We start from the raw sequence: 27,824 nt of genomic DNA, 5'->3' as shown, positions 1-27,824 counted from the left end.
TGCTCTGCAGCTGCCACGACGCCTCGCCCCGCCTGAGCCCACCAGAGCAGCCACGGCGAAGAAGAAGAAGGCGCCAGCTGGTGTCCAGCAGCCCCCGCTAAGGATAGCGATAGCAATAGCAGCAGCAGCAGAAGAGCGCCCCCTCCTCTCCCTCGTGCCTGGGCTTCAGCACGCGGCAGCGCAGCGTATCCCTCCGCCGGGAGGACCCACAATGCCAATAGGCGGCGGCAGCGGAAGCGGAGGGATCCTGCCGCGAAGAGAAGCGTCCGCGGCATTGAGCGACCGGTGGAGGCGACGGCGGCCACCCGCACTCTTTGGCTTGCCCTTCCCCTCCTCCTCCTCCTCCTCCTCCCTCTCGACGCCTCCACACGCGCCGTTCGTCGCTGCGGGTCGGTTGGGCGCTGCCCAGTGGCCGCCTCCTTCCTCTTCCTCGCCTCCCTGTGGGGGAAGCTGCCATTTAATAACAACAACAACAATAATAACGATAATAATAATAAAAAAGGAGAAAAGCGAGCGGGCGGCCATCGCGGCAGTGGTTGCCGCCGCAAGCGCCTCAGGTGGACCCACCCCCTCGGTCCCCTCCCCCGCCTGCCTTCTCCTCAGCCGCCGCCGCCTTCCCGTCCGTCAGAGAGTCTCGTCCGCTGCGGGGCTGCTCTCTCCCTCTGCCTTTCTCTCTCTCTCTCTATCCCCCCTCCGCTTCTTTCCATTCATCTTATTCCTTCACCCGCCAACCTCCGCCACCGACCTCCGTGGCAGGCGCGGGGATAACCTGATGTGCGATGGGGCTGCAGGAGGCCGCCATTGTCGGCTACGGTGACGCCAAGTTGTCGGGGCAGCGACGGCCGGGGGCATCTTTCAGAGCATTACGGTAAGGGCGGCCAAGGGTAGGTAGGTAGGTAAGTGGTGGTGGTGGTGGGGGGTCCCGGTCACGGAGAGAAGCAAGTGCCGGGGGGGGGTAGGGATGGATGGATGGCAAACCCAATGATTGTAACCCCCCTTTATTTTTTTAAAAAAACCGGGTGGGCATATTTCGGCCCTTGGAGAAGGGATGGAGGGCGGGGGGGGTCGACTAGGCTTCGGCTTTGGGGGGGAGGAGGGATGAGCCCACGGAGTTGCACCTAATCCCACGAGGGGCGGATTGCAAAGTGCAGCCTTTTTTCTTTTTTCATGCATAGCGCGCGCGCAGGCGAGGGAAGAAAAAGGAGCGCCGCGTGCGGCGGAGGCGACTCCTTTTCTCTCCCACAACTAGGGAGTGGGAAAGGGGCTTTCTGTGTTCCTGCATCTCTCCCTCTTCTTCCTCTGCCACCCAGCTAAAAATAATAATTATTTCTCTCTTGCCCCCCCCACCTTGGAGTAGTGGTGGGTGGGGGAGCCGAGGCAAGGCGAGAAATCTGGGGGCGGGGAGCGCCCTCGTGCAAAACGCTTTCTGCCCTTTGCTTCATGCTCGCGCGCACCCGTGTGTGCGTCCCCTTCCCAGCTTTGGGCCACGGCCGTAGCGCCCCACCCCCCCAAAAAAGAAACACGGGGGGTGCTAGAAAAGGGAATAGCAGGAGAGGCCCAGCTGGGCGAAGGTGTAAATGGCAGCGAGTTTCCCTCCTTGCGGTGTCTCCTGTCCTTCCCGCCCACCCGCAGCTTACGATGGCCGTAAAAGCGCCTTTAATGGGAAGAAAGCAGCAGCCCGCGCGAGTTAGGCCCCGGGCATTGCTGTGCTTTCCCCCCCTCGGATCCAAGGCTCCTCTCCCAAGTAGTGATTTGAGGCAGTGGGAGAAAAGGGCCCTTTTATCTGGTGGCTGGGCGGGCGAGGGAGGGAGGAGGGGGCAGGCTGGCGTTTTGAGATTCCCTGCGCTGGCTGCTACCTCGCGCCTTCCCTAGCCTCCCAAGGCATGTGGGGCCAGGTTGGGACGGGAATAGCCCCAGGCTTCTCGGGGGACCATTTTGTATGCCAGGCTGCGGGGCTCCTTAATTGCCACGGCAATTGGGCTGGAGCAATTGCCGGCAATACGGCGGGGAGGAAGAGGAGAGGAAAAGGCCGGGCGCGGGGAAGGGAGACGATGATTCTTGGAGAGGCTTTGCGTAGGATTCCCTCGTCTCTGGTCCGCACTGCTGGGGAGAGACTTGCGAATCCAGCGTAGGAGGCTTTTGTGAATCCATTCCTCGCTACTGGTTCCATGTTTTTTCACCTCCAAGATGGCGCACTGCCGCTGATTTTTTTTTAACCCCTCCTTTTCTCTTCTCTCCCGAGATATTAATCACCCCGTTTCTGCACTGCAGTCTTTCTATCTCCTCTGTTTTTCCATCTCTCATCTTTCTCTTGCCATAAAGTTTTCTGGTCCTTCGAGATAAGAGTTTATAAAAAGAAAGGGGGGGGGGAATTCCCGTGAGAAGGTTGTGTGCTTGCCTGCTTAACTCACCGATATGGTATCTGCAGGCTTAGAGTGTTGAAATGTATATTGAAATTATATAGATTCTGTTGGCGCTTCCCCTTTATTTACAAGTGCATTAGGTGTGCAATGTGATCTTGCATTACAACAGGGGTGGTGGCTGGCTGGCTTTATCCCCTTCCACTCCAAAATGCCATTTTGGCTGGCTGCCTGTCTATGCAGGCAAATGTCATGAAAAGTGAGCTCCCTTATTCTAAACCGCACTGCTCGCCCCTCTTGTCAGTGCCCCTTATTGGGAATAATACTGAGGGCTCTGTCAGCAGTATTAAAGCATGGCTTAGCCTTGTCCTGTCTGTAGGAGGCATAGTAATGGGTTAAAAGAAGTGGTGCCCTTGGTAGCTGCTGAGCCAGTCTCTTTGCTGCTAAGATGTTTATGGGTAGAATCTTGGCTTATGCTTTGGGAATGGCTGGGGCCTGCTATGACTCTGCAGTTCTACTGGAACAAGATGCCTATTCCATCATACAGTGCTGTGGGAGCATGTTTTCTTGCTGGACTGCCTTTTCCATTTTACTATATGAATACACACACCTTGCACTATTCCTGAGAAAACGGGGCTAATATGTACCCACCATGCTCTTGTTACTATGTTATGCATTTTTTGGTATTTATATTGAAAATTGCTCTGCGATCGTCGGATGAAGGGCGGCATACAAATTTAAATTTAAAAATTAATTAATTAATTTCCCCCATGCTTGTCTAACATTGAGCTACCATACCCAGTTTTGCAAAGCATGTGCATTTTCCACCTGCATTGGAGAAGCTGTAATGTTAACTTTGTAATCTGTGTGGGAACAGAAATGCACAGTGTTAGAAACATAACCTTGAGAACACTGTAATTTTAAAAATATGCTTTGATAGCATCCCTGAAACTTATTGACAGCCATGTAGCTATAAGTAATGGAGGTTATTCTGCATTTTGTGCCTATGTTGCATGTAGAACATAGACCCTTTGTGCTTCTGCCATAGTGCTTTAGTTATTTGGCACATTGCAGGGAGTGGTCCTGTAGACAGCATGAAGCTCTAATATAACTTTTGCTGATCTTCTCTCCCATAGATGTATATGCACAATCTAAAATCAGGGTTTGATCATTAATTGCACATTAATGAAAAACATATTTGAAGACTTTACATGGGTATCATCCTACTTTGTAGCACTCAGAACTACTTAACTTTATACAGGGTTAGACTTTAGAAGCTACAGTTGACTCCAGAATCCAGGTATTAGAGGTTGCTCTAAAATTCTATGGACTTTCTTTTTGACAGCCTGTAGAAATAGATATGATTGTAGGAAAAGACCGCGAGGGTTTCTTCACCAATGGTCTAACTCTGGGTGCAAAGAAGTGCTCTGTGATCAGAGATAGCCTCTATGTGGATGGTGACTGTACAATGGACATCAGGACAAAGAGCCAAGGTGGCGAGCCAACATATATGTTGCTGTAGGCAGAGCTGGTCGAGGTAAGCTTGGAACTTTCACTAGTGTTTGATCTGGTGTTTTGTTTTCTACTGCTTAAAAAACATGTAGGCTTTAAATTATCTCAATTGATCTGTCCAACAAGATCTGGATTAGGTGACATTGGCTGTCAAAATAGCTTTGTGGAGAATAAGACCATATTCTTAAGACTAGGCACCCAGGATGTTAATATATTGGCATTTGAAATTAATTGCTTGAGGTAGAATAAAAATGCAAGTTAAGGCTTCTAATTTTGGATGTTATTTATTGTACAGCAGTATATGGCAAAGAGCACATGTACCTGGTTGCTTAGCTAAGTAGTTCATAGAATATTTATGCATATATCAGTTTCTAAATATGGAACATCTGTTGCTTTACATTTCCAAGACATCCTCAAGACTTCAGGATGCCAGTCCATGCAGACTTCTCATATAAACCTTCCACTGTAAATAAGAAATGCATGTTGGATGGTGTTCCAAAAGGAACTTCTAACAACCTGATCCTATACAACAGGGTGGGGAACTTGTGGCCTTCCAGTTGGTTTTGGACTCCCAGCTCCCATCCATCTTTGTCAGCATGGCCAGTAGTCAGAGATGATGGGCGTTGTAGTTGGCAACAGCTGAGTGCCATAGGTTTCCCACAAATGCTGCACACTAGTCTATTAAAAACCCAGTGCTTAGGATTGTACTTTTTACTTTGATATATGGTACTGATCATCATTCAGCTTGTTCAACTTCATTTGCTCTAAAACTGCAGTCCTGTACCTATTATGTAGGAGTAAGACTCATTAAATTCTATAGAGTTTACTTCTGTGTTGACATCTATGTGTGCTGTTGATTTCTTTTTTAAATTTAGATAAAACGTTGGCCTGTTGGACTAATTACAAGTTACTTTGAGGCAAATCAACTAGTATAGAAGTAGAAGCATCAAAAGTGAGAGGACAGTGAGAATGTAAGATTGTTTTGCGCACAGAACTAAAACACATTTTAGTGACACCTACTGGCATAGAACAGTACATGCATTGCTAAAGGTCTTCAGGACTGCTGTTTTGGCATAAACACAATGGATTATTTTTGTACTGTGGACAACTTTTGACTTATGAACTACTGGAGCAAGTGAATATGATACAATAGGTTCATTTCAGTTATTCCAATTCAATTACCCACATTGCATTTACCTTGCAAGAAATAGCCAAAGCTTCCTGACCCCAGTATGCCCCATGTGTCTCATTTAAAATGCTTGGTCATATTAAATTAACATCTGCATCTGCTGAACATTCTTTTCAATTAAACAAGGTAAATGTTCAAAACAAGATAGTAATGCTGTGCAGGTAAATGTTCTGATATGCCAATATTTGAATATGCTATTGTACTGCTTTATTAAAACTTGGAATATTCCTTGTCTAACACACTCCTTTGTAAAACTTCTTTTCTTTTCTCTTTCAGTCTTGGTCTTTGTAATGGGCAAAGAAGGGGTCCATGGAGGCGGATTGAATAAGAAGGCATACTCAATGGCAAAATACTTGAGAGACTCTGGGTTCTAGTTGCTAGGCAGACTGTTAAGTATTAGGGGAAATTGCTATAAACTTTCCTGGCCTCGAGCTACATTGTGGGAAACTTTATTAGCAATGCAGGGTGATGGGGTATGAACCTGTGTCTCCTTTGTATCCCTCTATTGGTGGGGAAAGGTGTTATTCTTTCTTTAATTCTGTTCATCCTTGTTTCCTTGTGTACTCCAGCATTGGTTATGGCCATGGGAAAGGGAAGGTGTCCATGGAGGGACACTCAACAAGAAAGCTTATGAACTGGCTTTATACCTGAGGAGGCCTGACGTCTAAGCAGCCTCTCCCCATCCACATAGCAACTGTTTTCATCACCACCCTCTTGTGTTAAAGTACTACCAGCCTATAGATGGCGGTTTTATTTACACATTTCCCTATTGTCATGGCTCCAGTACCCTTTTCGTTTGTATGTTAATCACTGTTGTACCCATGTTCTGTATCTGGCACCATCTATTGCAACACAAAAGATGATATGCATGATACGTTGAAGCCTTGGGAGGGAATCATGCCAAGTCCAGGCGTTACTTGTCTTAGCAATTAGTGTGACATTGAGAACTAACCAATTTAAATTAAACAAAATAAGGTGCCGATTGTACAATCCAGATTGATCAATGCCTCCTCAGCACTTTGAGCATTTACACAGCTCATTAGTCTTCCTTTTGTAGAGCATGGTTGGGAGGGAAAAAGTGCATGCATATCTCTACTTTCCTCCCCCTTGTCCTTACCTTTAATCCACTCTTCTTTTTTGTTTGCTTCCATCTCTATCTATCTATATATATATACATTTTTAAATACAGTGCCTGGTTTGTTTAACCAATTTGCTGCTTGAAGCTGTCACAAGTGTTGCTTTAGTTTTGTTGTTGCTCTTCTGTGTAGACTTGCAAAACTCTTCATGGTGTCTGAAGCGCATCCTGCTTTAAAGGGTAACTGCAAAACTATGAAAAGGTGCCGATGCTCTTCTCCCCTCCCCTTCACCACCATCCCCATCTTGAATGAATCCCCAGGACATTCCATCACCGCAATAGCTCAGGCACAGTAATTTGTTTTTGTTTTGCCAGCTTCCTGTTCTGTAGTTGAAATGTAAAAAAGGCTGCCATCATGGACTTTAGATATCCCAGTGTAACCATCTGGAGTGTGTCCGGTTTCATTTATTTTCATAGGACCAATTTTGATTTGCAGCTTGGGTTTTTATATGAAACTGCATTGTCATTGTCAACAAACTACCACCTCCAGCTATACACCTATAGCCTGTCTGAGATCAGTCTGACAGATCATCAACTGAGAAATAAGATTTGCTGCTCTGATATCAGTGTATGTTTTTGAAGGTTGGTAGTTGTAAGATAAAACGGTCCAAACGGATACCATTTCAAATCTAATCTTCATTTGGCCTGTTATGCCCTTGCTGCAGAAATTGTGGAGTGAACTGCCTTGTGCACTAGTCATCCGAAACAATGTGTAACCACATTGTCAGTTTGAGCACAGTACTAATTTGTATGTCCATTTGAAAGAGAACTGCAGAACTCTGATACAAAAGAGAAATGGAAGATGGTCTGGTTGGAATAACTGAGTTGGCTGTCTGTGATGAATTTTTAATGTATTCTGTGCCATACTAATGTTTTAAGAAAATGAACTGTTGCTATTGTGAGATGGATTTTAACTGACAAGAAAGATTTCTTCTGAATGGCACTACTTTAGTGACACTAGTATTTGCTTCTATTGTTCGGGCCTTTGTGGATAAGTACAGACTTAAAACAAATTCTTGTTGCTGATTTGTCCATTTATTTCCCTGCACTTTGTTACATCTGGGATACAGTCTAACTCATCTGATTTAATATGCATTTCAAAAATGCCATAAACTATTAAACACCTTGTTTACAGACAGATGAAATAAATTTATTCCAACCAAATAAAGTATGAGTTAGTGTGTTATGTGGTTTTGACCTGCCCCCTGCTCCACCCCTTATGAAGGTGTGTCATATTGCTGTGCCCTTGTGGCGACCTGACTGTGTTAAGGGTGGGTTAATGTTGTATTACATTTACCTGGCTCATGTCTTTATTAATAAAGAGCAGTCCATTCATTGTAATGGAGTCACTCTGGTGTAAAATTTGAGTATAGTTCTTTATGGACCTGACTTACAAAGATTACTACTTGAACTATAAAACTGTGCACTAGCTTTTAGTAATAAATGAGACATTCCTATACCAGTTAAGGTGCATTTGTGGGAGTGGAGCATCCTGAGGCAATACCTCTGGTACTATACAACAACTTGTCTTAAACCAGGTTATTTTTAGAGACTGAGTATAGCCTAGAATGGTGTTGCACTGCTGAATTCTGCTTCTGTTACAGATGAGGAGAACTATGGTCTTGCACCCTCAAGCTATTCCTTCTTAAAGGATGTACCATTTTTAAAAAGTAAATTATGTAGATTTTCCTCTTTCTCTTACTGCTTCCCCAGATTGCTGTAAGGCTGCTTATAGAATCTTTCCACTGCAGCAAGCACTTATTTAGCCTTGTGTCTCTTCAGTCTAAGGGTTATGATATCTGCACGTGGAGATCCTTTTCCCTTGTAGCCAGCAGCTCTTAGTTGGAAGGGAGAATTAACATGGAATCACCATATGCAGTCCTATAGGGATATGTGCACTTAGAGATTGTAAATAATGTTTCTTTCCAGAGCAGAAGAGTATCTGGAGGTAATATACCATAGGCAAGTGCTAAATTATCATTTGTGGTGTGTTACACCCTTTTCTCTTACCCCACCTTTCTACATAATTTTCTCCATGGTGATTTGTCAGCTTGGACTGAACATATGCATACTGTTCTAAGACTGCCATTACACATCCTGATCACAGCCTTGTGTGGCAGGGAAAATCTGGAACCACTTCACAATGCATGTTACAGCTGGGTTAGAGAAATTGCCACAGCTTAAATCTTCTTGAAATGGGCTATGAATCAGCTACGTGATGTGGTTGTTTTGTTTTTTTTTCCTTTTTAAAAGGCTGCCGCCCTATTCAGAACCTTAATTGACAGTTGTGCAAAATTTGCATATAAACATAGTTTTAAAGTGGAAAGCATACTTTGTTTTAGATATACAGTGGTGCCCCCGCTAGACGAAATAATTCGTTCTGCGAAATTTTTCGTCTAGCGGGTTTTTTCGTCTTGCGGAGCGGCAATGACAGCCGCGCTCCGCAAAACGGAAAAAAAGCCGGAATTTTTCGTCTTGCGAGGCAGCCCCATAGACTTTTCGTCTAGCGGGGCAGCTTTCCGCTAGACGAATGCGTTCGTCTAGCGAGTTTTTTGTCTAGCGAGGCATTCGTTTCTAGCGGGGCACCACTGTACACATGTGCTGTGGTAAGCATTATCATGAAAGTGGTATTGCTTCCTGAGGGGGAAAAGTGGGGATTTTTCAACATCAGGGGACTTTTAGTTAAGTACTCTTAATTAAATATTTGCAGTCCTAGCTTAATATCTTAGCTAAGCTTCATCTATACCTGGTGGTATATATGAACTGTTAATCACAAATGCTTGTTTTTATGGAAGTAAGTTGAACTATGAGTGTTGGGAGGTGAGTCAGCATGGGGAACAGCTGTAATACTCCCCCCCACACACACAACTTCCTCTCAAGGATATGAACGAGCCCTTGCAACCCTTATTTGAAGTCTGCCTGTCTTTTCAAGAAATGAGTGTTGAAACTACTGTGCTGTTTTTTTTTTAAAAAAAATGCTACTACCGTAGTATGAAACTTTCCTGTAATTAACAGTCAGTTTATATATGTAGATCATTGCAACTTTATATAAATAGAAGCAGCATTGATGGGGTCTGATTTTGTCTATCTGATCAAAATGAGTTGATTCTTTTAAGCTGGGTGCAAGGTTGGTTGGTCTGGAGAAGAATAGAAGTTTTATACACACTTTTGTATTTTAACTTCGCAATCTTTATTCTGTTAATAGCATTCCCTTTATTGGTATTTTTATATTATTCACTCTTCCTTCATAATAGAAATAGATTATGACTTCAGTAGGTCTCAGATGTTTTCTTTTGTGCAGATGCTTCTCAAACTCTTCACTGAGATACCGGTATATATGAACCAGGTAGTAGAGGCTCCAGCACTTCGGAAGGAAAGCAATTTCTTTCAGTGTTTTACATTATAGTCATACCTCGGAAGTTGAATGGAATCCTTTCCGGAAGTCCATTTGACTTCCAAAATGTTTGGAAGCAAAGTGTGGCTTCTGATTGGCTGCAGGAAGCTCCTACAGCCAATTGGAAGCCGTGTCCAGACGTTCGGGTTCCAAAGAATGTTCGCAAACTGGAACACTCACTTCCGGGTTTCCGGCATTCGGATCCAACGTACATCTGTACAAATATCCTTTAGCTATTCTCTCTCTCCCCCAATCTTCTTTTGCTTTACAAGCTTATCTTGGGCGGAGGGACTGCAAAATGTCCATCGGGGCTGGTGCAAGGCACTGCACTGCCTGAAGTGGGTGCCCCTCCCCATCTGATTTGATGCTGCTAACATGGCAGCAGCGCTGGTGCTCCCTCACTCTCTTAAAAGCAGGTGAGGTGACCTGAGAGTGCTTGTGCTGCTGCTGCTTTGCCATAGCATCTAGAAAACCTTAAAAAAAAAAAACTAATGTAAGCAAAGTAAAAAGGTAAAGGGACCCCTGACAGTTAAGTCCAGTCACAAAAGACTCTGGGGTGCGGCGCTCATTTTGCTTTACTGGCTGAGGGAGCTGGCGTTGTCCGCAGTTTTCCGAGTCACATGGCCAGCATGACTAAGCCGCTTCTGGCACAACGGAACACTGAAACCAGAGCAGCGCATGGAAACAGTTTACCTTCCCGCTGGAGCAGTACCTATTTATCTACTTGCACTTTTCGGTGTGCTTTCAAACTTCTAGGTTGGCAGGAGCTGGGACCGAGCAACAGGAGGTCACCCCGTTGCAGGGATTTCGAACCTTGGGGGCGGGGGGAAAGCTGACCAGGGATCTTGGCAGGTGGGTGGCTGCAGAGGTAGAGGGTGGCAGACCTGGGTGGAAAGGCAAGCAGGGTGGCTGAGCACTGCTTCCTGGCCCCTGCCACCTAAGACAGTTTCTCATTTCACCCCATGAAAAGACTAGCCCTGTTGCCCAGTGATCCTTGGGTCTTAACAAGAAGTTGTACATTGGAATTTTAATAGTTCATATGATTCTGTTACTGCGTCAGCAATTGTGTTGACTGATTTGGAAAGATATAACTGGATATAATGGGATGGTGTATCTATCAGTGGGTTGTTCAGGTTAATCTTGGATATTTCTGCATGCTTGAAACATTCCTCTCCTTCCACACCTGCTTTACAAAATGTGGGCTAAATAGCGGACATTCGGCATTCTTTCACCAGTCTGTTACTTCTACAGAATACATGCAAAGTGTGTGGCTCTGATCCTCGCATTAAGGCACACTATAATTTTCACCCTGATACAAAAGTCCTGAATGGTTCTGGCTAGTGTTCCTAGGCTGCTTCAATATTGTAGTATGCAACATTTTGCCTTCACTGTGGAACAGGTTATAAAAGCTGTATCCAAACTGGTTGAACTTGCTGGTTGTATCAGGGATATTTTCTGTTTCAATGAACTGCATTTTCTTAAACTTGACATACTAAAGAAATAAAATGGGATGTTCATTGTTGTCAGTTTTGTCCGACTCTTTGGACCCCATGGACCAGACGCCAGCCAGACACGCCTTCTTTCACTGCCTCCTGCAGTTGGCCAAACTCATGCTAGTCGCTTCGAGACACTGTCCAACCATCTCACTCCTCTGTCATCCCCTTCTCCTTGTGCCTCCATCTTTCCAACATCAGGGTCTTTTGTAGGGGTCTTCCCTTCTCATGAGGTGGCCAAAGTACTGGAGCCTCAACTTCAGGATCTGTCTTTCCAGTGAGCACTCAGGGCTGATTTCTTAAGGATGGATAAGTTTGATCTTTTTGCAGTCCACGGGACTCTCAAGAGTCTCCTCCAGCTCCATAATTCAAAACATCAATTGGGATAGCTAATCACAATAGCAAGGGGTAAGGGCAGCAGCTCAGTGGTGGAACACCAGCATTGTATGCAGAAGACCCCAGTTTCAATCCCTGGTATCTCCTGATAAGGCTAGGAAAGACTTCTTTCTGGAATCTTGCAGAGCTGTTCCCGGTCATCATATGGTCAGTGCTGAAGTAGATGGGCCAATGGTCTGACTCTTCTATATTACTAGGAGGCCACTGGGTACAGATAGGGCTAAATGAAGAAATCATGCTGGTTTTGGAAGGAGTTCAGAGTCATGTTTGAAAGGATCAATCCGGTGCTTTCCTCCAAAATAATTTCAGTGGGGGGAGACATTTTTACATTTAAATTTGCACTAAGCAGTCACCTCAATACTTAGCATGGTTCGTAGAACTGCTGTCAGCTTCTCCATTTACCCTTTTCTCTGATGAAACAATATTGGAGGGAGGGAGCCATTGTGCACAATAATGCCTGGAGTGGAAGGGCTTGTGTGTGCATTTTAGCTAATGCATCTAATGACAGGGACCCCACCATGCTGGCATATGACAGGCGTGACCTGACTGGCAGTCTGAGTGATGAACGGTGAAAAGGGCAATTGAAGCAGCTTCTGTATGGTTTGGTTATACATAACAAGACGTGGGGTAGGCCCCACAGGATTGTGGCAAAGCAGCATGTTTTATCATTCCTGTGTCTGCAATAGATTTACCACTTACTGATCAATTTCTGTAAGTTGAAGTGCTTGAAATGGCTCTTTAAAAAAAACCCTAAGGGTCAGGACAGAGACCAAAAATATTACTGCATTGCCATTGTGAAGAAGTCTGTAAGGGCAGTGAACAAGGGGACTGTGTGCATGCATATGAGAGAGTGAGTGCAATCTTAGATCCATTTACCTAGAAGTAAGCTCCATTGAACTAGATAGTTGCTTCTGAGTAGTAAGATTTTTTTAATGTGAGTGTTAACAAGGACCACGGGCATGTTTGTTGTGGGAAAATGTTAAAAAGGCTGAAAGTGGAAGGAGAAGGGGGTACAGAGAAGCTATGGGGGAGGTGACCTGCTCTACAACATTTTTAGTAGCTCTCACTATGTACATTTAGTACAAAAACTTGCTTTGCAGCCACTCTACTATTCTTTGTTGCAGATCTCTCGAGTTTAAAACCACCATAACCCTAAGCATTTTTAAAATTAAGTAGTTTTTGCTGTTCTGATCTTACATTCATTGTTCTCCTGGGTTTCTCTAGATCTCAGTACCTGACTTTAGTCTGTATCAGCCATTGCTCTATACAGCACCACCTCCTGCAATTTGCTCTCCTATAGCTAAAGGCTTGGTGATGTTCTGCCATGTTCCTATGCACCCTTTAAGTGTGTGAATATCTACCATATTTTTCTCCTGCACTTGTTGTGGTTTCTCATAGCTCATACTCTTTGACTGCATAGAGATACTTTCAAAGAGTCATAAAGCTAAAACTCCCTCCCTGCCCCTCCATCAAACCCTATACAGCCCACCAACTATGTTGTACTAGCTGGTGTGTTCTGTTGAATATTCTACACATTCCATTGGGACAGGGGCTGCTGTCAAACCATTGGTGTATTATCTTCATTTAATGTAACTGATAAATGGCTTCTGATGGGTGTATTCAAAGTATGCACCTTCAGTGACAATTTAGATCAACATTCTCTAATGCATACACTTTAGTTTTGATGCTTGACTTCTGCTTATGACTGGGTTGTGTACTGATGGGCTTTGATAAACTTCCATATCTCTACAGAGGGTACTTGCTGGGTATACAGAAGTTTTCGGCTCATAGTTAAGCTGTCATGAGCAGGGGTCAGCAAACTTTTTCAGCAGGGGACTGGTCCACTATCCCTCGGACCTTGTGGGGGGCCAGACTATATTTTGAAAAAAATAAATAATGAATGCATTCCTATGCCCCGCAAATAACCAAGAGATGCATTTTAAATAAAAGCACACATTCTACTCATGTAAAAACACGCTGATTCCCAGACCGTCTGTGGGCCGGATTTAGAAGGCAATTGGGCTGAATCCGGCCCCGGGCCTTAGTTTGCCTATCCATGGTCATGAGGAAGGAACCAGATTGATGGTTATTCAGCTGTTCATGCACTTCTGTACCTGTGCTTACAAGAGAGTCCTATGTTATGGTTTGCAATTTCCACTTTGGCTGCAATGGGGGCGCAGGAAGATTGGGAAGACATGTACAAGTGGTAAAAGACCGCACAAAGCCATTTCCCAAAATTGTCACCTGGCATGCAGCATCTATCTCATGAGCCATGGCACCGACAGCTATGAATTTTGTCAAAGTTTTTGATGTCTCATTAACAGCCAACATCATGAAATGATGTAAATATTAGCCAGACATGTGTAACACATACAAACATTCCAAAATAACTTGGATCATCAGAGTTCCAGGAGAATCTCTGCTGTGAGATGGTGTTGAATCACATGTAGCTGTCTGCTATTTTCATGTGCTTATACACCAGTGATAGCCAAAATGCATTGAACATAATAAGGAATTGGGAGTATGCACTCCAGAATAAGTTTTAAACCACCCACACCTCTGTGAGGCTGCCCTCCTATGAGATAGTATTGAACCTCACCTGTGCCATTTGCCAAAATATGCTTTTCTTAAATGAATTTGGGATATGCTCCCCCAGTGTAAGGTTTTGCCACTCCAAATGATTCACCCAAGGTCCAGGAAAGCATCCCCTGCAAGACATTTGACCCAATGCAATGCTTGATGCAACCTGCACATATGAACTGTTGAATTTTTTCCCCGTCTAAATGAAGGTGTTCTCAGTATCACTTTACTATAGAACCTGTTTAGAACCACTGGGCCAGGGAGGGTGGTTATTGGTTAACTTTATATCTCTCCCAGAGGATCCCAGGGTGACAAACACACGAGTGATAAAAACTAAAGACATTTAAAAACATTTTAAAGTTTATGTGCAGTGAAAGATGCAGTGCAAAGCTACTGGTGCCCTCCAGCTGTTTTGGACTACCCCTTCCATAATCCCTCACCATTGGGCCATGCTGGCTGGAGCTGATAGGCATTACAGTCCAAAAATCTGGAAGGTATGTCAAGATGGGCTGCCATAAGCTTTCATGGTGAAAAAGCAGGCTCTAATTTATGAATGTAAGTCTTTGAAATGCCACAAGACTTTGAAATTAAGGGCTACAATCTATATTATTATTGCCCATTAGCTTTAATAGGGATACTGTGCACCGAAAGCTTTAGGACTTTAGTGATACCGTGTATTTTGTAAGCAGGTTGAGTGTGTATGCATGTGTGCATGGAAGGCGGGGAGAGAAGAGTCCTTCATCTAATGATTGTTGACTCATTTGTGTGTCCTCGTTTCCCCGCCCCTCTAATTTTTCTCCAGTCACATTGAGTGACTTCCTCAGCTACCACAGTAACACAACTTTCAGAAATGATTTCTTTTCCCAGCTGCTGTGAGAAGACTACTGACAGCGTTTGCATTTCTTTTAAGTTGGCAGAGCCATCCCTAAGATAGGATATTTTAATATGATGAGAGGCATTGTTGCACTCAGGCTAAAGAGAGACTTATATTTATGTTCTTAAAAAAACTGCACAATGCTTAACACAGAAACTGCAACAAGTAATTTAGAATTGAGCATATTATAACCGACAAACATATACTGTTCATTTTCTTGGTTCTATATTGGTCACTGGACATGAAAAGCAAAATATGCTATTTCAGTAGGGCTCTTTATTTCAACAGGCTTGCACAAGAAATTTTTGATGTGTTGTGCCCTAAAATCTATTTGCTGCAATATTTATGCATTCAACAGCTGGAACTAGGTTAAATCTTCAGCAGGTAACATGGCTGATGCCCACAAGCATTTCCCAAAGTTTACTTTATACTACTGGCTCATAGCTCCCACCGACTGCAGCCTCTGCACCATTTCTTGCTTGAAAACACAGAACAGCTATGTGACACTATAAACGGGGTGGAGACTCCAGATGTTGCTGAACTGCTCCTGAGCCCTGCCCATGATGGGAGTTGTAGTCCAGCAACACCTGGAAGGCCAGTTTCTCCATTACTGTTGTAACTACTCAGAGATGGCAAAGTGATAATGGCACTTAGTGTCTGCTGCTGGAATGCCATATAGTGGCGGGGGAGTGGTTTTCTTACTGCATGAACACTGTTTCTCTCCCTATCCCCGCTTTGCATATCCTCTGGGAAGATTGCTTTTGTGGTTCTATGTTCACAGCATTCCACTACATTTTGGTTCAACTGTAGTTTTTAAACACTCAGTTATGTGGTTCTTTCACATACAGTAATAAAGTGGTTATTAAAGTGGAAAACATGTTTTATTAACATCCTTTCAAACTTTCCTATACAAGGCCATATAAAAAAAATCTCTGCAGTTTAATTATACAGAAGTGTGGCTACTTTCTACATAGTTACAATTGTATATAATTTATCTTTTTCCATGATATACTGTAAGTAGAATCCTGTTAGATATTTATAAGCACTCAATTTTCAAATCCAATACTTAAGTTTTCTATGTGCATAGTTGTAGCAGACTAATGGATCTTCAAATGCTCTGTATAGAGGTATATATCCTTTGAGAATCAATAGCGCACACACAAAATTCAGTATTTCTATATGTGGTGTGGCCTGATGGTGCCTTTCTGCACTGGTCCCTACCCGTCTTAAGAATAAACTGAGTTGCTTTTAGCGAAGTGTGCTGGATGAATACATTTGTATCCTGATTATTTTCCTCAGGAGATGTTTAAGCCTAAGTGATGCTGAAACTTCTTTCACTACTTCCAGCAGTTCTTGCAAGCACAATAGGATAATGGGAAGGGCTGGCAAATTGCTTTTCTATGGAGATCAAGCCAATCTCCCTCATCTGTTGGAGAATCTCTTGATAAATGAATACTAAAACAGGCCTGCCTACCTTGTTCTTTCATTGAGTACTAGCTGTTCCAGGAAAAGCCCTCACAGCCATACCCATATACTTTTTTTTGGTTGGATTTGCAGGGTAGAACGTACCATACATGTAATAAATAACGTTGTCAATATAACCTCTGCTTACCTACACCTGTAGCAAGAAAAATATTTACTGTCTTGGCTAAACTCCATTTAACAAGGTGCTGAAATAACATCTCTTTCTGTGTGCATTGTCGTCTCTAGTGATGGGAGTGCCCCTTGTTACTCATTACCATTGTGAAGTCCAGTTAAAACGCTTGTCTTAAAAAGACAAATGGGAAAAAAACAACACAAAGAAACCTGTAATGAGATTAAACTATATAGAACACTTATGAACAGCTGCTTCTACTGAGCAACAGCAGGGTCACAATGTGCTTCCCTATGATGTGTACATAAAAGTAGAGCTCTCTGGACAAGAGGAGTTCAGTTAACACCATTTGTTCTGAAGTTCAAACGGTATTTTGCCATTCTGTAATCCTGTTCACATTGGGCTGTAGCTGGACTACTACACTCTCTTCAGTTATTCCATTCTCTGCATCGCTACTGTCGATATCTTCATTGTCGTCGTCCTCTTCGTCCTCATAGTCTGAAGACTCTGTCATGTTCGGATGAGAATAAGACTCTGACAGTGCCCCAAAGGACTGAGTGCTGACGGAAGCAAGCGGCCTAAGCAAAGGAGTGTTCTCGGAGACTTCATTTTCTTCCTGACTGTCTGTTTCAGAGTCTGAATCTCCCTGGGAAGGGACCACTTTCTGTTTACAGACTGGGCATGTTTTCTGGTTTTAGTCAACCAGGGGTCCACACACTTGCAGTGGTATGCTATTTGGGGGGAAAGAGAGAATCACTTAACTTTATCAGTAGTTTTATAAAGAGGGTGGTTTATATTTAATGATAAAACATACACACACTGCCCAAAAAACCCTACCAGTTCTATAGCAGCTAGCTTAGTGGGACCCGCTCCCCGCCCCAATCAACCATGTGCTGCTTAGGTGTTATCCTCAATTGGTGGAACAGCAATAGAACATTTGTCAAGCTTCAATTTTAAAAATAAGTGGCTACAGCTCAATAGTAGGACATTTACAAGCAGAAGATCTCGGGTCTTGGATTCAAGTTTTGGCATCAATGGGTAAGACTGGGAATATCTTATTTCTGAATTCTGGAAGCTGCTGCCAGTCAGTGTGGATAATACTGAACAGGATAGACCAAAGGTCTGACTTGGTATAAACTCCCTTGTACCAAATCAACATAATTGATCTAGCTCAGCATTGCTGCAACTTTTAGAAGCCCTCTGGGAATCCCTGATTGTTCCTGTGCAGAATTCTAGGTGGCACTGGTATCAGGAAAATACTTTTGTCAGACTGCTTAAAAGCACAAAGTGCTGTATAAAATTAAAAGTGAAAGTGGCCCTGTCTGCAGCTCTCAATCTAATCAAATGCATGTACTGCCCTCATTTAGATGTATACTTCAGCCTATTACTGAGAAAGTTATTCTGGATTAAGGCAGACATTACACTGTCTCTCAGGTAGCAGAATTAATCAGGGAGGGAGCAAACTATGCAAACACCACTTTCTAGCTGCAATCGAAGCACTGATGTGTGTAACACTTCCTAACTTAGCTGACCTACATGTTCAAATAAGTAAGTGCATAGATTTCCTCAGATAACCATTTCCAATGCAAGTAGGAAATAGCATATTTGAATGTGGCTCCATTCTCATATTAAAAAGAAACCTCACCATCCAGTAAACTAGTGTTGCTGGTGGCAGAATGTAGCATTTGTCTCACTGCATCAGACTGGTCTATTGAGTCCTGGCATTCCTAGTAGCAGACAGACTTGGTACTGTGAAGTTCACCGGCGAGGGGCGGGGCCGCCCCGGGTAGCACCCGGGGGGTGACCCCGCCCCCCGTGTTTGGCACCTCTAGTCCAGTGGTTTTTCAACCACTGTTCCGCGGCACACTAGTGTGCCGCGAGATGTTGCCTGGTGTGCCGTGGGAAAAAGTTTGTTTATTTGATTCCTATTCAAGAGAATTACTTTATATATAGTCAATATAGGCACAGTTAAATTTTTTAACATTTTCTAATGGTGGTGTGCCTCGTGATTTTTTTCATGAAACAAGTGTGCCTTTGCCCAAAAAAGGTTGAAAAACACTGCTCTAGTCAGCGGCGAAGAAAGCCGCTGGGCTCCCTGAGTGGAGCCGGAGAATGGAGAGGGGCGGGCCAGCGAGAAGGGATGTCACCCCTTCTCGCTGGCCCGCCCTTCTCCCTGCCCAGCCAGCGGCAAAGAAAGCTTTTTTCATAGGAAAGGGTTTTTGACATGGGAGAGCAGTCAAACACAGCATATGCATGATCTGGCTGCCACATTTGGCAGTGGTGCAGACCCCAGGGGAGGGGAACCACCTGCTGATTGGATAGTGTTGACTGCCATTGGCACTGGGCTGCCTGAAAGTTGCCATTCCATCTGTGCTTCTGCGGCAGTCTGCTGAACAAATACTATGTATTTGTCCGTTTTAGCACTTTAAACTATTCTCCTGCTTAACTCCACATACTAACCAACCTAACAGGTAGATGCAAGTAGGAAGGAGTGGTTTTTCCAGTTTTATTATATTCAGAAGTCCCAACAATACCCTTTTATTTCACTGTGCATCTTGGACCACTAAAGGATTTGTTAACAAAAACACAGGTTTTGATTTCTTATTCGTTGCATTTTAACATCAAGCCCAAATGAAGTTACTTGCCATGAGAACAAGGAAGGATTCTGAGCTTGTCTCCATCCTCATATTCATCCAGGCCAAATGGCACAAACATCATATTCATCTCCTGCAGTAGAAAAAAATGGAATAAACTTGCATTACAAAAGTGGAAACTCAAGTATGAGATAGAAATTGGCTCCACGGGGCATTTCTCCTCAATGCTGCAAGACTGTTAGAATGCAGGACAATTAATATGAAGAATGTTGTCTCTCTTGTTTTTATTCTATTACTGTGTCTCATCTGTTCTTCATGTTAAGCTATTTACTGCTATTTTCTCACATTCTTACAGGATACTTTCCATAACATTTTAAAATACTGCTAAATGCAGGCTTCTCTCAGAATAATACAGTACTGAGAATAAGAACCTTTGTATTGTCCTTGCAACCTCCAGAGAGTAAGGTGTAAGAAAAATGGGTGATGATGGGCCCAAAACACAGTAGAGAATAGCAGTCATAAAAAGAGCCCTGCACTGAGATCTGCGTAACACTAGGCTGAAAGAAAACTAGAGCTCTTGGTTCATTAGACGATGTTTCTGAGCTGCCTGCAATACCAAAATTATTTCTGATCTTTTCTCAGAAAGTGCAATGTGTATCATTTCTAGTCCTGGAGAGAAGCTATAATGTAGAGAGGTTAAGCAATCTAAGACATCTTAATATTTTTACAACAGAATAGTAATTTGTTAATTGTTGGAGTCATGATTCCTAAAAATATTAATATAAATAATAACAACAACATGACTGTGTGTGTGTGAGAGAGTGAGAGAGAGTGAGGAATGAGTGTGTGTGTGTATATATAATATATATATATATAAATATAAAAACCAACAATATGATGAAAATACACAATTTGAAAGGGAAGATACCTATGGTGAATTTATGTTTGCATAGATATTAAACTTTGGAGTTAATAGTAGTAGTTCTGATTCTTTTAACATAGTAAGACCAGGAAATATGCATCTTTGTACCCAAGCCAGCATTTGTTATAAACATCCAAGCTCAGGCACATGTACACAATTCCTCTATAGACAATAATTCTTTCCCTATTTATTTCAGTGGATGGGCACCTGACAATAAATGCATGGACTTGTTCAGAAGCTCTGTGTGTGCATCAAAGTGCACAACACTTTGCATAGGGTGTGGTTTGGTATTTTTGCAACGTTTTGTGTAACATGGGATGGAAATGCCAAAAGCGCCTCTAGGAACTTGTCTGGCAATCGTAAAAGGGTTGCGGCAGTATGGCGTGCCGGCATGTACTGCTTCGAAAAAAAGAGAGCACTGGTTAGAATCAGAATTGTAGAGTTGGGAGGGGACCATGAGGGTCATCTAGTACAACTGCCTGCAACGTAGGACTCTTTTGCCCAACGTGGGGCTTGAACCCACAACCCTGAGATTAAGAATCCCATGTTCCACCAACTAAGCTATCTGAGCAACACAAGCAGGGGCAGCCCCTAGTAAACCTTATATTGCTAAATGCCTGTATAGCTGAAGAGTTTTAAGATACTAACAATGGAAGCCATGGAAATAAAATTACTAAGACTTGATTAACCATATGAAGAGTTGTACAGCATTGTGAAGTCAGGCAGATGGGCCAGTAATGGACAGTAACAGGATAAAGGACAATCCCATTTGAAAGAATAACACAATTTCTAAATGACAGAATTGTACTTCTGTTACTTTAGTTTATAATAAGAAACTACACAAATCACTGTTTTCCTCTTATCAGCATCCTTAATATGACTTCCATGATAAACTATGTTCAACATTTCTCTGGTTTAACTATACCAGTTAAACCAGTTATATGAACATATGGAATTCTTCCCAATTTTGCCACATAGGGTTAACTTGGTGTAGAATTTTCAGCCTACGCTAGGCACCTTCAAACACTACCTTCTCCAAAATTAGTTGTAGGTCTCAAAACCATGAACCCCCTCAGGATGACTTCCCTATTGACTCCAATGGGCGTGATCTAACGGACATGATCAGTGTGTCTCTTCTTTTACTAGTACAGACAGAGCCTTCTGTTAAAAAGGTGGGCATGTGATGGAGACAACCTGGTGCAGAACTCAGCAGCCAGGCTGCTCACTGGGACGAAATTGTCTGAGCACTTAACACCAATCCTGGCCCAAATGCATTGCCTACCAATTGGTTTCTAGGCCAAAGTCAAAGTACTGGCTTTGGCTTATAAAACCTTCTGCAGCTCAGGATCCCAACACTTCAGAGACTGCCTCTCAACCACGACCATTATATGCATCACATATAATAAAAGAAGGTCTGATTCTCTTCCCTTACTACTGGAGACAGGCCATCCCTGACACAATACCCCCTCATGCCAAATGCAAGCTACCAAGAAACGCAAGAACTGTTGGCTCAGAATTAAAGCAAAAAAGCGAAAGAATAGCTGGATCCCTCTCCCTTTCTAAAAAGTTTGACTAATTAGCCTCATCTGAATGCAAGGAATCACACAATGCTTTTTCAGCAGAGTAGGATGCAGTTGAAAGAAACCCAGGAATGCCTAATACCAAGATTACAATCCTCTGGAGCTGCTGCTTTACTTCCTATCCAAATAACCAGGAAAGCCCTGAAAGGTTAATCCTTTAGCATCAACAGGGCTGAAGCTGTTGTTATTGGTGCTAATGGATTTTGCATTACTGTCCTGGGAAATCTTATCTAGCAACAATCAAGCCATTTTTATTCCTCCCTTGCCAAATCTGACAAAGAGCCAATATGGGGCTAGAGTTGGCCATCACACAAGTTTCCCTCTGTAGGCAACACCAGGGATAACGCTTGCTCTGTCTAGACGCCAGCATACTTAGAGCTACCAAGTTGTTTAAAGGAGCTTTGAAGAATAATTAAGACTGAAATGTGCCCTACTCCCCACCTCCCCCAACAGGTTTATAGTTCCCCCCCCCTTAGGTCTTCCTACGGGAAGTTGACACAGATTTATATGCAACTTAGCAAACGACATTAACAACCCATCTAAGACTATCAGTGGAATATTAGCTTCTGTCTTTATGCTTTTGAATTAAAGCAGTTTGAGGGGGGAGGGGGTCACACTAAAGATGGCTTTTTTCCAAAATAACTATAAGAAACCTTGCAAACAATGTGGCAAGAAATATTTGCCTGTACATACTAAAAAATGTTGTGTTCCTTAACAACATGCACGGAGGGGGGAGGGGTATGGCTCACTCATGTGCAAGCAAATATGCAAGGAGAAACAGGGAGGGAGGGCACTGCCAAGTCTTAATAGTTTTGAGGGCGAAGGTCTATAGCAGGAAGCTTCCTCCACCCCTGGAGACTCTGCCTGCCATTTAGAAGCCAACTCAATCCACGTCCTATTTTTTGTTGCCCTTTTCTTCACATTTTCCAGCTCTTCAGTATCCTTTTTGAGGTACACTCAGAATGCTACCCAATTTTGCAGCTCAACCATAGATTCGAGTAACAGAATTATGTACTGGAAGTTTTATACTCAATCTCTTTCCTAATGATGCCTCACAGGGAATTTTCTTTTTCACAGCTGTTGCACATTAGTTGCAGCAAGCAATCTACTACAATTCCAAGGTCTCATTCCTGCTCAGTCATGGTCAATTCAGGCCCCATTAGCATTTCCTTGAAGTTACATTTTTTGCCCCAATGTACATCACTTAACCATTGCTTTTTCTGAATTGCATTTGTGATTTTAATGCCCATTTCAGCCAATTTGAGAGATCGTTTTGGAGTTCCTTGCAATCATTCTTCCCCCCCACCCCACCCCACCCCGCCATCACCTTGAACAATATGGTGTCATCAGCAAGCTTGGTCACCTTACAGATCACTTCTAACTCCAGACTATTTATGAACAAGTTAAAAAGCAGAGGTTCCCAAACAGATTCTTGGACGAACCCACTTCTTACATTCCTGCTCTCTGCTTCTTGCTCTTCAAGCAGTTACTGATCCATAACTGCTAAGCTCACTTAGGAATCTTCGTTGAGAGACTGTATAGAAAGCATTTTGAGAGTCTTAAGTATACATGCTGTACATGTGCTTATTGACATTCTCAAAACTCTTAAGAGGCTGGTTAGATGGATCTTATTCTTGCAGAAGCCATGCTGCCCAATGTGTTAATTTAGTAGATGTTTGGTCCCTGTGTTCTAGATGATGAATTATATGAAATAATAAATGCATGTATTCTGCACCTCTAACCTGGCAGATTAGGGATGCAACCATTATTTGAGAAGTAATGGCCACCATGTGATTGTAATAGTATGCACTGGTTATAGGAGATGGGGAATTAATGCCAGCAAGTGGGATGAATGCTGAATCTGAGCTGAAACTTTTAACATCTGATTTCACAGAAATTTGCTCACAATCACATTACATTAGAAAGACAAGACTACAGTTATCAAAATACTTCCATATATATGTGCTTTGATTTGTAAAACGAATGAATGAGTATGGCGGTCTACTAAGACCCAAACCAATTTGTGGCAAGGAGAGAACAGCTTGTCTAAGTGATCTACTCTATTTTTCACATTCTCTCTCCACTCATTTCACCCCCAGGAAGTTAACATTTCAGATTGAAAAACATATTTGTGGTTTCTCTGGCTTTTGCCATGATGGAAAAGTGGCCACCGGGGGGGGGGGGTAATTCATCTTTAAGATTCAAATGCTCTTCCAAACCTGTGAAAGACTGAATGAATTGAGTTAGCTGTGATTCTGCCTATCATGGAAGACCAGAATGAAGAGCTCTATGCTACTGTCTCAATAATAGATTCAATACAGCACCCACTCAGTTGATTCCACTTGATCAAATATTTATCACTTTTCCAGCGGTTTGTACAGTTAAACAATAATTTGGCCGTGTGTTTGAGTATAAATGGACTGCACCTTAAATGTCACACATCGGAGAGCTCCAGTGTAATTAATTAGCATTAGCAGTTAGTAATAGCCTTTACAATAAAAAAATGTAGTTGTTTAAAGACTTCAGGGAAAGACGAGCAAGGGATAGCAACAGACTAATCCAAAAGCTTTCCTTGGAGTTACAGAAGATTTCTGGGTTGTTGTCTTGCCTCCAAAGAACACAAAATATCACAGTGTTGTAAAGCCTAGTCTATTTGCTGTCTTAAATCAATTGACATTGGAATTTTTTTTAAATAGTAATTTGGAATGTTCTTTCCATTAGAAGAGTGCAAATATTCAATAAAGTGGAAACAAAAATAGTATGTGCCCGAGGACTTTCAGCTGGCACCCATCTCAGAAGCCTGCGGCTGTGTTCATGGGGACAGCTAATACAGCAGCTTATATGTGCCTGAAATTAGTACATAAAACAAAACTGCCTGGAATCTAGCCATTAACTTGTGGCAGACCTGTCACCATGAAAGGAGCACTACTCTTGTCAATGGTTAGACAGGGAAGAGTGTTGTGCCCTCCAAATACCCTCGCAAAGCTCTGGCTGTTTAGGGCCAAACTAGATGTGACATTGGAAGTGTGTCATTGGATCGCCTGCTTTTTTTAAGTTTAAAGGTCATCTGATCATGACTGCAGCACCAGGAGGGGTATGTAACACATTATTCTATGCCACTTTTCTGATTAAAATCACAACACTCCAAAGCTACTATTTGCCAAAACACGCAAGTATTACAGCGCTAGTAAGTCAGCATTTGCCCTGTAGAGAGAAAAATACCATATGGGCACCTGTGTGGCAAACAGCTTTGTGGAACTATTTTCATCAGGGGAGATGGGAGAAATATTCTCTCTCTCTCTCTCCCCCCCAAAGGCTGAGCATTTGCAGTGTGCCCCTCCATTAAGCCCCATGGATATTATTCTTCAGAAGTGCTTAGGAGAATGTGTTTCTTCCATGATAAGCAGTGTTATTCCACTCATATTTCAAGTGTTCATATGTGTGCCTCCAGCAATATAAAGTACCAGACAGATTTTTTTATCTTGAAGAGCCTTACACCTTGTCTTCCTTCCCCCATTGCTTTCCTCCTCAGTCAGTTCTTAGGCAAAGGGTTGACTTTCTATTCTAAGCACCCAGCAACAGCTTTAAAGATTTAATATACTTGTGTGGCTGTCAAAATCAGCACTTAGTCTAGAACTCAATTCTATATATAGACCTGTTCTACAGTTATATGTGCAAACTCGTGACAGCTGTTTGAGGTTTTTTCTACAATCAAGTGACATATAAATTTTGTGAAATAAATAGAAAATAAATAAATATACGGTACACGGAATCTTTCATCTCCATGCCTCCCACATTTTGGAAATGGTATGTTCTCATGACATTTCTATACCACTTCACATTTTGAGGTACCTCCACATGGCAGCAAACACATGCAAATTGACTCTAGTTCTAGTCAGATCTCTGCTAATGAAGGTGGTCAATCAAAATTTGGTAATAGGATGCCCTACCTTAGAGCAAAGGTTTGATCAGAGCAGTCTTCAGGTTTGAGGAGACGCTCAGCATGGGGCTCCCTATGTCAATGTGGCCTCCTAAACATCAGTGGGTGGCCCTGCTCCTATTCATTTCTACCATGACACAGTGGCAGATGGGCAGGCATATAATGAGTGGACAATGACTGCACTCCTCTAAAGAGCACAAGGCAAGCTGCCATTATCAGCACCCACAATGCCCTGCAGTGAAATAGCATTATGGTGGGCAACTTTGCAGTGGGGGCTGACTGGAAAACAAGGCCTAGGTCAGCAGAAGTCAGCCTCAGCAATGGTCCAAACATGCCACCTGCTGAAATCAGCCTTGGGTATGATATTGTAGCCTACTGGATCTCTTCCACTTTTATGAAGCAAAGCAAAAAGTAACATGCTTACTAAACACATACATGGATGCCATAATTCTACCACACCCCTCCCATGCTCCATAAGCAAGGCATACTGGCAAATCCAGTAAAATAACATGCAATAAAAACAAGAAGAAAATAATACTTCTTGCATATTTTCCTCTTTAATTCATCTTCATCAGAAATCCTCACCAGGAAAAGAAATTAATACTCAATTCTATTAAATTTTAAGCCCAAGAAACAAAAATATTCAGCAAATATCAGCCTTGCAAAGGTAAAAGCCTCATTAATTTTTTATGAGAAACTAACTTTGTATATGACACTCTGACACTCTTTTCAGCTGAACATCTGCTTTGCAATGCCATCAATAATAGAAGACGGCAATCAAGGGTGAACAGCAAATAGGGTGCAGCTCTGCCCCGAAATCCAAGCCCATGTGTAAGCCTCATTCTTCATGTTGCCAGTGACAATGTTGTAGTTATATTAATATTCAATGAAATCTCCCCCTCAATTGTTTGCATGCTACAGGTTAAGGATGAAAGGTCCAATGAATTAGGCAAAACATGTAGAGGCAAAAACATTGGTAAAAAGATATATACCCTCCCTCCCCAAGAAATGAAGGGCTTCATATTGGTTCAATGAATGTTGGAGTTGGGGAAAGGGTTGCAGATTGTGCCTGACTATACAGTCATCAGGTACACGGGTGGCGCCTAGGGCTTGCCGGTCAGAAGTTTGGCGGTTCGAATCTCCGCGACTAGGTGAGCTCCCGTGCCCAGTCCCTGCTCCTGCCAACCTAGCAGTTCAAAAGCATGTCAAAGTGCAAGTAGATAAATAGGTACCACACCGGCGGGAAGGTAAACAGCGTTTCCGTGCACTGCTCTGGTTCGCCAGAAGCGGCTTAGTCATGCTGACCACATAACCCGAAGCTGTACGCCGTCTCCTCAGCCAATAAAGCGAGATGAGTGCCGCAACCCTGGAGTCGTCCGCAACTGGACCTAATGGTCAGGGGTCCTTTACCTTTTAATACAGTCATCACGGTTGAAATGGAAAGGAGACTGAAGAGAAACATGAGCCAATTCAAGCATAAGCCTTCAGTTCTTAACAACTGATTTGTAAACACATACAACAGCACATATACAATGATTAAACATATTTCCTCTTTTCAAAAGCAAAAAATCAAGACCCCCGTGTCCTTATGTGTCCAAACTATTAGGCTACATTAGCAGTCAGGTCATACTGCAACTAACTCACACACAAATAACTGCTTATGCAATCTACTCATGCAAACAATGCTCTGTGGGAGTCTGGAACTCGCAAGCGATCATGGCCGTGCTGCTGTAAGTCACAGACTCACGGAAGATGAACCGTAATCACACAAGTTTCCTTTTTTAATATCACTCTGCTCATGTCTTACTCGGCTACGAGTGATTGCCAAAGAAGCTCATGTGAATAGGCTACTTGCACAAGTTTAATTTTTAATTTTTTATTTTTTAAATACATAACACTGATCTGCAACCAACGAACTTGCCCAACCCACATAAACCAGTTGCTAGTATTAAGGTGATAATTATGTTATTCTTTCCTTTTCCCCGCAACAGTAATTCAACATAATGTGGAAGTACAGTCCAGGAGACTCCAGAGGTGCTCCAATCTGTCTATACAGATGATCAGGAGTACAATTAGTATATACAAAATCCTGAAGATCATATTTGTAAGATGCAGCTGGCAGAGTGTTTTTCAATCCTGTGCCATTGCATTTCCATGGCATAAAACTTTTTGTCCCCCGCCCCAGTTGCTTATTTCCACTATGGCTATATGCCAGACAGAATTGCCACCACTTACAAAAACCTTAGTAAGTCCTTCATTCT

General features: G+C 42.9%; 2 protein-coding genes across 2 annotated transcripts in view; one reads left to right on the top strand and one right to left on the bottom strand.

The window, feature by feature from the left end:
- Positions 1-721: 721 nt before the first annotated feature.
- PFN2 (profilin 2) lies at positions 722-7,364 on the top strand (the record flags this gene model as incomplete). Its single annotated transcript, XM_033148183.1, is given in 7 exon segments — positions 722-786; positions 788-822; positions 825-868; positions 3,706-3,868; positions 3,871-3,897; positions 5,338-5,421; positions 5,424-7,364. Coding segments are annotated over 7 exon segments (456 nt in total), but the record flags the coding sequence as incomplete, so codon positions are not given.
- An 8,431-nt stretch (positions 7,365-15,795) lies between these two features.
- The window catches only part of RNF13 (ring finger protein 13), a 54,227-nt gene continuing 42,198 nt past the window's right edge, over positions 15,796-27,824 (bottom strand). Inside the window, 4 exon segments of the mRNA XM_033150430.1 lie at positions 15,796-17,217; positions 17,220-17,258; positions 19,173-19,224; positions 19,226-19,254. Of these exon segments, the coding sequence (XP_033006321.1) occupies positions 16,889-17,217; positions 17,220-17,258; positions 19,173-19,224; positions 19,226-19,254 (449 nt within the window). The 3' untranslated portion in view covers positions 15,796-16,888.

The sequence above is a fragment of the Lacerta agilis genome, chromosome 5 (genome assembly GCF_009819535.1).
Source record: "Lacerta agilis isolate rLacAgi1 chromosome 5, rLacAgi1.pri, whole genome shotgun sequence".
NCBI classification, from domain to species: Eukaryota; Metazoa; Chordata; class Lepidosauria; order Squamata; family Lacertidae; genus Lacerta; species Lacerta agilis.
Note: the sequence above shows the minus strand (reverse complement) of the source record. Positions and strands in the feature narration are given on the sequence as shown.